The sequence below is a fragment of the Hemicordylus capensis genome, chromosome 6, assembly GCF_027244095.1.
Source record: "Hemicordylus capensis ecotype Gifberg chromosome 6, rHemCap1.1.pri, whole genome shotgun sequence".
Taxonomy (NCBI): Eukaryota; Metazoa; Chordata; class Lepidosauria; order Squamata; family Cordylidae; genus Hemicordylus; species Hemicordylus capensis.
Genome location: NC_069662.1, coordinates 15,866,438 through 15,877,467, shown reverse-complemented (window position 1 = coordinate 15,877,467; position 11,030 = coordinate 15,866,438). Strand labels below are relative to the sequence as shown.

Sequence of the window (11,030 nt, the reverse complement as noted above, 5' to 3'; positions counted from 1 at the left end):
CAGATTCTGAATCACTGCCAGGAAGGTGCTCATGATAGCAGCTTTGCTGGAATTCTTGTGTATCACATTTTTCAAAGCCAGCGGGGAAGTGCACTTCAACACTGCAGCAAGCTGCACAATTTGCATAGAGTCCACTATATATACACAGTAGAGAAAAGTTGATGAAAGGGCAGAGTGTTGTGGGTAAGCCGAGGGGCTTACCTCCCCACCCTGGTTCGGGTCTCTTGGTTAGGTAATTTGCCAGACACCAGTATCAGAGTTTCAAATCAAACTTTATTGCAATGACACAGAGCTCTCAAGAAAGGCGGCCGCCCCAACCTTAGGGCAACATCCTATATATATAGCATATCGTTTATAATTTATTCTTGCATCTGCGCAGTTTAGCTCAACTGGTTCCTACAGGCCTTGATTTGCTGAGACAGTTTCTCATGTTTCCCCCTTCTTCCCCCTCCTTCCCTCGAGGAAGAACAGGCCTGTTTCTAGCAACCCTCTAACTAAAATTAAGTTTCACTTTTGCCTGGCGAGTTGGCCTTGAGCTTCTTCTCAGCCCCAGCAAACTAGTCATGTGCTGTCTCAAAGAGATAGATGGCAACAAACCGCATCTTGTAACAAAGAGTTGATTGTTAACTTAATCTCACACCAACTTGAGCACGAGAACTAAAGCAGGGCAAATATTTTTGTTAAAGCATGTTTTACAGAGCAATCACAAATCCCATCAGCGCAAGCAACCATCACGTATTTCATCTTTTCTCTAACAAGAGCATTGTCATTTCATGGAGTGGGCAACCTTACTGATGTCTGTCCCCCTCTTTTTGAGTTGTGGGAAATGAATTAATTAATTATGTAAGAGAGGTGCAAGCTTTAGAAAATATGATTTTCTGTATGAGGAATGAGGATTCGGAATGTTTGGGAAGGGCTGTGTAAAGTAAATGAAAACAGCACTCCGGAACCTCTCGAATATGCGGATCTTGGACTCCAGGACTTTCAGGAGTTGGATGAATGTATTTTTGGTGGGTGACAATTGAGATACTCCAAGCAAATCTCCTAAGGAGAGAAACTGCAGTCTGAGTATTTTGTATTCCATTTCAACATCCAAGTTGTTTTCCATTTCACAATGCGAGATTCCCTCCTAACTCTCCACAATGTCTCCCACAGGTTCAAGTGAACCAGAAGAACCTGCAGTCTCCCTTGGTGAAGGTACGTTCTGTGGACAAATTGTGTTTTGAGTTATGCTCAAGATCGGACAAGGTATTACTTTACAGAAGAGCACAGCACACTTATGTGGAGGGGCCTTAGTTCAGTGATAAAGCACCTGGGTGGTTGCATGCAGAAGGTACCAGGTTCAGTTCCCAGGAGCTCCATACAGCAGCAGTGGGAAAGATCTTTCTGCAGCTGAGACTTTGGGAGAGCTGCAGCAAGTCAGAGAAGACGCTGGGCTAGGTGGACTAGTGGTCTGACTCAGCATAAGGCAAGTATAGAGCAGCCATATGTTCATGTGGCACAGCCCAGCCACAGTATCTCCACCTCACTGCCTTTTGTGTGAGAAGGAGGCTTCCCTGTGATGTCCACACAATTCTAGTGTGAGGAACAACTGGTGTGGGTGGTTCCAGTGCATGCATTTATGTGTGAGGATCTGCCCAGCTGCAGTCCCCAAAGGCAGCTTTAACTCCACCTAATTCTAGGATGCAGCCGCTCTCCATTACCAGGCCCACTACCAGGTGATTGCTCCATCTTGGCCAACTTTCTTCTAGATCTAGAGCTGAGTTTCTCTTTGTGTCCCACATTTCTTACCTCTGTGAGGTTACATTTGTGGCAAATGCTAAAAGAAAAATCCCTAAGGAGCCATTTGGTGGGGCTCAAGCTCTGAGAATTCAGTTTCAAGGAACAGAGTTTTTGTTTTTATGTGCAACTGGACGCAAAACATGCAGTTCAGGATTTGGGGTGGAATGTGCAGTTAAATTAACGTCTTGCAAAAATTTTATTATATACAGTGATGGTGATAACAGATGATGGTTGATAACAATAGGAAAGAGAAATTAGTCCCGGCTTCTCTAGAACCCAATATCCTCCCCCTGCCAAACACACTTCCTACAGACGCCATTGCTACTTCCGACAGTCTTTACCTATTGTGAAGGAATAAGGTCCAGGACTCTTCTTTATTGTAAATAAGATCTGTCTGTTTCTGTGTTAGAAGAGCTGAAGGGGTCAAGAGTTCATGGCTGTTGTCTTCTAGTTTCATTTTCTGAGAAAGAACAGTTTGACAGTTTGATTTTGGAGGGAAAGGGAGGTTTGATTTCATTGGTTGTCTTATTAAAAAGAGAGAGAATTTAAGTTGTGATGATTGGACTGTTTTTTTAAAAACCTGTTTAAGAAATTGTAAATAAAAGGGGTTGCTTTTAGCACAAGTTAGACAGAGTCAAGGAGATACAGAGTCCGGCAGTCAGAGTCCAGAAGAATCAAGGAGAGAGAATCAGGCAGTCAAGAAAGCAGAGTTGGTGCGGTGGGGTGCTGTGCAGAGCTGTGATTCAGAAGAAGAAGAAGAATCAGTGTGGTTCAGAGTCTGAAGTCATGAGCAATAGCTGTAAATCACTACAGAGAGTGGAGACTCTCTGAAAAGCTGAAATCACAGAAGAACCAGTCTGGATTTATTCACCAGGACTGTAAGAGTTAGGGATGTGCAAATCGATTCAGATACAAATCGATTTGTACCCAAATCCAGCTGATTCAGGTGATTTGGAGACAGAACAAATCACCCCTATGGTCCATTGGCTAGATTAGGGTTCAAATCAAATTGCACCAGATTCAGTTCAAATCGATTAAAGATTCGGATTCCTCCTATTAATTCCCCCAGATTCCCATCTTCTTCTTTTTTAAAGCTAAGCTCTAGCCCTTGTAGAAATAGAGCTTTGGAGTTATGTTTAGACTCCTTGGTGTCTAATAACCTTTCCTCATAATGAATCCTCATGAGGATTCAATACACACCAAAGAGTCTAAACACCTCAAAAATTCCTAAAATATAAACTGAGTACCCAGTGGCTTGCGGGTTGGGAGGTAGATGTGATTACTCCCATGGGGGTCGTGGAGGAGGATTCCTCAGATTGACCCAGAGCAGGGGGAGCAGGTTGAAACTGCCATTGACTCAGCAGAGCCAGAGCTGAGAGGCTTGCAGGCCCCTCTGCCTCCTTCCCTCCCTCCTCCTGATGAAGCCTCCAAGGCCGCTGAAGTCGAGGTGCCTGCCCCAGATCCCTGGCAGCAACGTTTGGCCGGAGTACAGGCTCAGAGGGAGGAATGCAGTAGGTTGGAGACGCTGGCCAGAAGGCACAGGTGTTCCAGCTCTGACCTGGCTGCATCCCCCTGACAAGGTTCAGCTGCAGTGATGGACTCTCAGCACACTGCCTATTTAGAGCAGCCTGAAAGCTGGGTCTGTGCTGGAAACAACGTCCATTGTGATTAGCCCTTACCATGAGCAACCTTGACCAGGAAACCTGGACCTGTTTGTTGTGACTGACCAAGATTCGTGTTCACCCCTGATCCTGACAACTGTGGAATTCCTGGTGCTGACTTCTTGCAAAGTTTAGTGACTAGGTTTTGTCCCTGTTCCTGTCTGTCGGCTCTCCCTTCCCCCCTGAAAAGAGTGGTTTCACAGCTGCTGGGCAGTCGGCCAACGCAGGTCATTACAGCAGTTGGCACATGGGATGCCACTAATTGCCCACCCCCACTCGCAAAGCAGTGTGGTAAAAATGAACAGAAATAATGAAGGTGTGTAATGAAGACACCAAAGAATCTAAACACGTCAATATTCCTAAAAAAAATAAAATGAGTACCTCACTGCCTTGTAGGTGTGTGTGGGATGGGGTGGTTAGTTGGCACATGACAATTGACAGTTAGCACTGTCCAATGACAGTCAAAATGAACAGAAGAAATGAAAGTGTGCAATGAATCCTCATAGGGATTCATTATGAGAAGTTATTATACTCCAAGGAATCCAAACACTTGAAAAATAGTGACAGCACATTTTGCTCCATAACGCTACTTCTAACTCTACTTCCATAACTCTACTTCTACAAGCTTAGCTCCCCCCGCCCCCCGAATGAAAGCTGGGAATCCATGTTAGGGTTAGCATAGGGCAACTTTGAATCCCCATTATTTCCTATGTCAGTAACATACAAAATCAGTAAAAATGAAAAAAAAAATCATTAAAAATCAACCAGGTGCCCCACTGCCTTGACATTTGGGTGGTAGGTGGCACCAATGGGGACCTATCCACCACCCAAATTTGGTTCCCCAGGACCTTGATAAGTGGTCTGAATCTAAATCAAATCCAAATCAAATCTGAGGTGATTTAGGGGGACAGATTCAGACACAAAACAAATCAGGGGTGATTTGATTTGGGCACAAATCAAATTTAAAAAAAAATCAATTCATGCACTTCCCTAGTAAAAGTGACTAAGACCTGAAGCTGCAGAAGGAACAAGCCAAGTCACTGCCAAAGGAAGGTAACTACAGAGGACTGTGTGAGGGACCAGTTTGAGTTAGGTTAATTGAATGCATTTTTTCCAGCCCTTTTATTTCTTCCTTTATGCTCTTTTGGTAACTGCCCACCCCTTAATACTAAGAAACTAAAGGTAATGTTTTAAATTGACCAAATATATTTCCAGAGTAGACTTTCTTGTTGCATCTAAAAATTTGAACCTGTTTGCTTGTCCACCCAATGCCTAAAGGCTCCCCATTCTAAGTTTGTTTTGTATCACAGCAAAGGTTGAAGTGCTGTTTTCATATGCACAGCCTTAGAAAACGAAAAGTCTACTTGGTGGCAGCAGTAAAAGTATAGATACTACATGGCTGAAGGGATCTGAAATTCCTTCACATGTGGTGTCACAAAAGTGGGATATGTAGCAGTTCTGCCACACCTATGGACAGAACACTCTTCTGCAATACAGAGCTGCCAGATTCCTGCTCCTGAAGATGTTCTCCCACTCCCTGTTGGTTTCTAAATGCTGTGGAATCAGACTCTGGGCAACAAAATATATGTGCACAGACAAGGAAAATGCACAGGTGTGTGTTGTAGTGGCGCATGCTACTTGCGCTATACTCACATGCCATTCTGCAGTTTGGAATTTTCTCTATAATGATTTTAATCCCGAGTTCGGACTCCATCTGGTCTAGTGTCAGAACCTGGAACTGGGCTGAGTGCTAGTTTGAGCTCCTCAGGGTCAGACTCTGAGTTACTGCCAGGGTGGGGCTCATGACGATAGCTTTGCTGGGATTATTGTGCGTCATGTTTTCCAAAAGAAGGCGAGGAGTGCACTTTAGCACTGCTGCAGGATGCACGGCTTGCAAATAGCCCACTAGATGCAAAGAAGGGCAAAGTGCACAAAACAGCAGAGCATTGCTGCAGTGGGAGAGGCAAGACCAGGGTTTTTAATTCGTTGTAATTGTTTTAATGCTGTAACCTGGTTTTCAGGGTTGTTTTTGTTTGTTTTTTATGATGTTTTAATTGTTAATTGATGTTTTACATTGTTTATATTTCTGTTTTAACTGTTATTGGTTTTAATGGTTTTGTTTTAATTGTGAACCGCTCTGAGCCACTTTAGAAGGGCGGTATTATTATTATTATTATTATTATTATTATTATTTAACATTTATATCCCGCTCTTCCTCCAAGGAGCCCAGAGCGGTGTACTACATACTTGAGTTTCTCTTTCACAACAACCCTGTGAAGTAGGTTAGGCTGAGAGAGAAGTGACTGGCCCAGAGTCACCCAGCTAGTTTCATGGCTGAATGGGGATTTGAACTCAGGTCTCCCCGGTCCTAGTCCAGCACTCTAACCACTACACCATGCTGGTATAAAAATCGAATAAATAAAGTAAATATAAATAAATAAGACATGCTGCTGTTTATTCCCTTTTCTGTTTTTAAAGTCAGTACAGCTCAAATTATCAAAGCAATGTTATGGACAGCACTCGATTGGTGGGTGTCTGATTTTAAATTGGCAAAAGGGCTAAGAAGAGCCATTTTGGCCCAAAAGAAGCCATTTCATTTTTTATTGTTAAATTTGTATATCGCCTCATTAACAATATCCCAAGGTGGTTCATACCGAAAAATTAAAATAAGACTATAACATTCACACAATTGAAATATTAAGCTAGAATATAAAAACAAAGATCTGACTAAAAAGATTTAAAATACAAGCACAATACAACCATACAAAATATAAAGCAGCAGCAGTAGAGACAATTATATAAAAGCCTGGGTAAAAAGCCAATATTTAACATACTTTCTAAAGACTGTGATGGAAACCAAGGAGCAAATAGCCACTGGGAGAGAATTCCAGAGTCTGGGGGCAGCAACAGAGAAGGCCCTATCCCATGTACACAACAGTTGAACCTCCCTCATTGTCAGCACCCGGAGCAGAGCCCCCTCATATGATCTTGTCAAGCAGACAGCAACCCTTGGGAGCAGGCGGCCCCTCAGGTATCCCGGGCCCAAACTGTTAAAGGCTTTATAGGTCAAAAACAGCACCTTGGATTGGACCCGGAAACAAACTGGCAGCCAGTGCAACTCTTTCAAAATGGTTGTGATGTGATCCCAGCAGGCTGCTCCAGATAAAATCCTAGTTGCCACATTTTGCACTAGCTGCAGTTTCCAGATGTTCTTCAAGGGCAGCCCCGCATAGAGCGCTTTACACCAATCCAGCTAAGGTGTGGGTACCTGTGGCCAGGTCTGCCTTCTTGAGAAAAGGATGCAGCTGGTGCACTAGCCAAAGCCATGCATACGAAACCCTGGCCATCACCTCCACTTGAGTTTCCAAAAGCAGAGCCAGGTCCAGCAATACCCCCAAGCTGCATACTTGCTCCTTCAAGGGGAGTGCAACCCCATCCAGAACCAGTAGAATCTCCTCATCCCTGTTGGCTCTCCTACTGATCAACATTACCTCTGTCTTGTCCAGATTCAGTCTCGTTTATTAGCCCACATTCAACCCATCACAGCCTCCAGCCCCCGATTCAGGACATCCAGGATCAGGTGACAAGGAGAGAGCTGAGTGATCTGCATATTCTCTCTCCCAGCAGTTTCATGTAGATGTTAAACAGCAAGGGGGACAAAACTGAATCCTGAGGGACTCCACAGGTCTTTTATTAGCCATGAAGTGCAAGGGTCAAGAGTGCACGATGTCACCCACACACTGCCCAGGATCTTGTCCACATCCTCAGGCTGCACCAACTGAAAAGAATCCAACACAATAGGACCAGATACCTGAAGCACATCTGCCGGAACCGAGGCACCTCTGCCAGAGTCCAAATCAGCATGGATGTGAGTGACTTTATCTCGAAGTGACATGCAAACTGATCGCAACAGGCTGTAGATGATTCCTCCCCCATTACCTGGGTGTGTGTGTGGAGCAATGTCTTTGCTATACGAAACAGCTCCGCTGGTCTGCACTGAGCAGATGCAATGGAGGCAGAGGAAAAGTGTTTCTTCGCCGCCCCCACCAACACCCCCCCACCAACACGTCCCTAAAATGGGCTCGCCCATATTCAGTCGGATTCATCACAACTCTTTCTCCAGCATTTTTCCAGCCATCACCCGAGTTGTTTCATTGCCCTAAGCTCCAAGGAAAACCAAGGATCAGACCAAGGCTCCACCAAGCAGGAGAGGGCATTTAGGAGCAACTGTGTTAACAGCCTGGGCTATCTCTTTGTTCCAGAGATTCACCAGGAACTTGATAGAGTCACCAGCTCTGGACACTGGAAACTCCATGAAGGCTGTCTGGAAACCGAGCTGATCCATAAGCCTCTAGGGATGGCCCATTCTAATCAGTCCACCACCCCTGCAGAAGGCAGATGGAGCAGTCAAATTAAACTCCACCAGATGATGATCTGTCCATGACAAGGGAGTTATCTCAAACTCCCCCACTTCCAGATCATTTATTTCCTGGTCAGCAAAAACCAGATCCAGAGTATGTCTTGCCATGTGGGTAGGGCCCGAAACCAGTTGAGATAGGCCCATGGTTGCCATGGAGGCCAGGAAATCCTGAGCAGCTCCTACTAGGGGGGCCTCAGCATGGACATTGAAATCCCCCAATGTCAGGAGCCTCTCTGTCCGGTGTCGAAGTCACAGTCTCCGTCAAGATCACTGGAAGGTCCTCGGAATTCTCTTCGGTCTGCAAGGAAAACACAAAAGAACAATTTACTACAATATCAAATTCAGACACCCTCCCCCGCAAATTCAGTCTGCTCACCAGATAGCAAGGTTCCAGAGCAAAAGGGATGCAAGGCGTTCCCAGGGGAGACATTGCAGCTAAGGTAGTTGTCAGGACTTGGTCAGGTAGCAGAGTTGAAGCAGGAAAAGCCTGGGTCTCTAGAGGCCAACACGAAGCTGGGGCTCCTCCGAGGCTTGACTGAAGCAGGCTCAAAGAGACGAGTTGCTATCAGCATTTGGCTCCAGCCTTCAGACTTAATTTATAGCCTGTCTCAATTGCTCTCCACCTTCGGACAGCTGGCACAGATTCAGGGTTTATCTGGCTTGTTGAGCACTCATCTACTTCTCCTGAGTTCTTCCACCTGTTGTCGGTGGATCAATCTTCTCTCGCGAGGAGGCAGCAGAGGAGGTTCATCATTTACCTCAGTGTTCTGCTGTCCACTCCCTGCCTCTGATGGCCTCACTTGTTCTGCAGCTTCAACTGGACCTGCCTCAGGTATCTCCTGTGGGCTGAAACCTGGGCTTTGCCCTTCAGATACCCCTGCATCTGCTGGAGGACTGCCAGGTTCCTCTTCCTCCTCGCTATCTGAGGATGGGGGCATGACACCGAAGACAATAAGTTTGGGGTAACCCAAAGCCACCTCCAAGACCACTTCCTCCAGCTCAGGTAGGGAGACTGAAGTGCAGCTGGGTGGTCGGTACACCAACAGAATCCCCAGCCTATATCGGAGGCCCATCCTCAAGGACAAACACTCAAATTTTGAAATTGTCTGACCGGGCCCCTGGAAATGGGAAAGGTCCTGTGATAGATGACCGCCTGATCCTCCAGGTGGGGCTGCTGCAGGATTAGGAAACCTGGAGGACAGAGCTGAGAGAGACCAACCCCACCCAGCTCATCCAACCAGGTCTCCATCATACAAACCAGGTCAGCATGCTCATCCACAATCAAATCGTGGATGAGAAATATTTTAGTGATTACCAACCTGGCATTCAACAGCAGCAGCCTAATGCTTGAGGGAGTGTTCTCAGAGCTCCCCTGGGGCCACAGGGTTGGGAGAAGAGCTGGAAAAAGGAACAGGCCTCAATCGCTTGGACCATTTCCCCCTGTAACGGCCTGCCCAACTCCCACCACCACACTTCCCTCTGCCCGCTACCTGTGATGTTGCTACCCCTAGACCATCCCCACTTTTCTGCTCTCCCAGACACATCTCCTCCTCAGCCCAACCAACCACAGCTCCTCTGTTTGTTTGATTAAAAAAAAAAAAAAAAGGTCCAAGCCTCACTCAGTATACTCTCTTGCTGGCTTCTTGATGGAAAAAAGGAAGGTCATCCAAGGCCCCAGGCTGCTCACCCAAAGGCTGAAAGCCTTTGGGCTCTCGCCCTTCGGCTCACACCAAGAGGCTTACACCCCGACCCAATCTGCTCGTAGTAGTAGTAGTAGTAGTAGTAGTAGTAGTAGCCGCCACCCCAGTGATGGAGGTGAGGCAGAGGCAAACACAACAGTCAATGTCCCACCCAAGTTGTTTCTCTTCTTTCCCCAAGCTGTCTCTTTTTCTTCCTTTTGTGCTGTTTATTCCCCGTCCTGTTTTTCCTGAGAACAGCAGGACAGCAGAAGCACCTGGTGTTGAGCACTCTGCACGTGGCCTTCACTCCCATTCAAAACAAAACCTGGGCAAAACAAAATTAGGCTTGTGACAATGAGCTCATGGGCCTCTGATTTGTTTGGAATTGGCGGGGGTGGGGAGGAGCGAGCAAAATCATTTATTCAGAGCCTGTTCTCAGAGCAGAAGGACAACATCTTGAGTGGATGCTAACATGGTTTGGAAACATCTAGGATGGAAGCAATCAACCTGGAAAGCTTGCAGGAGCTAGAGAAATGTACCTTTGATAGGTGAGAATGGGGATAATACACACAAGCATCTTATGGAAAACTGATTTGCAGGCAGAATTCTGTGCTTCATTTCACAATGCCAGATTCTCTTCTGACTCTCTATTCTGTCTCCCACAGGTACAAGTAAACCAGGAACATTTGTGTCTGGTAAAGGTGTGTGGTTTACCAATTGTGTTTTGAGTGATGCTCAAGAACAGATAAGATATTATTGCACAGAAGAGCACAATCGGAAGGGGCCTTTGGTCAGTGGTAGAGCACAGAAGTTGCATGCAAAAGGTCCCAGGTTCCGTTCCCAGAAGCAGCTCCGTGCAGCAGGGATGGGAAAGACCTTTCTCTGCTTCCTGAGGCTTTGGGGAAACTGCTGCCAGTCAGAGTAGATGCTGGGCTAGATAATGAGTCAATGTCTAATGCAGTATAGGGCAAGGATAGCCATATTTTCCTATGCTACAACCCCCCAAGTCCTGCTATGCTGCCCCATCGTGGTGGTGGGGTGTTCCTGGGAGGGATGAGCATAGTAAGCCTGGAGGTAAACTCCCAGTAGGGTCACCCAAAGTGCGGAGGTCATCCCAGCTGCCCAGCTACAGCAAGCAGGCACCTTTATTAGGCAGCAGCGATATAGGAAGGTATTAGAGGTGGACGATCACTTCAGTGATAATGACAGAGGTAAACCACTCCTGTATTTTACCAAGAAAACCACATGGATAGACAAAACAAAGAATCTATCTATGTGGTTGCTAATAGTCAACACCTACTTGACTGCACTTAATCAGTCAATCAATCAATCACAGCCCAGCAAAAGTATTTCCACAGCATTGTCTTTTCTGGGATCAAAAAATTATGCCAGAGCTTTGTAGCAAACCATTATTATGCTGACCAGACAACTTACCAACCACAATAGGAAAACAAGATGATTTTAAAGGTAAATCATACGTCATACATA

At 45.9% G+C, this 11,030-nt stretch overlaps 1 protein-coding gene across 7 annotated transcripts in view; it reads left to right on the top strand.

The window, feature by feature from the left end:
* The first annotated feature begins 657 nt into the window (after positions 1–657).
* The window catches only part of LOC128331718 (NACHT, LRR and PYD domains-containing protein 1b allele 5-like), a 67,246-nt gene continuing 56,873 nt past the window's right edge, over positions 658–11,030 (top strand). For 5 of the 7 annotated variants that reach the window (XR_008310410.1, XM_053265491.1, XM_053265488.1 and 2 more), the window contains exons 1-3: positions 658–1,010; positions 1,156–1,197; positions 10,208–10,243. Coding sequence is in view for 4 of the 7 variants with exons in the window: in XM_053265491.1 (XP_053121466.1) it covers positions 890–1,010; positions 1,156–1,197; positions 10,208–10,243 (199 nt within the window). In the remaining 3 variants the exon portion in view is untranslated. Of the gene's footprint in view, positions 1,069–1,155; positions 1,198–9,994; positions 10,091–10,207; positions 10,244–11,030 lie in introns of those variants that run through there. The other 2 variants (XM_053265489.1, XM_053265490.1) reach the window with 2 other exon arrangements.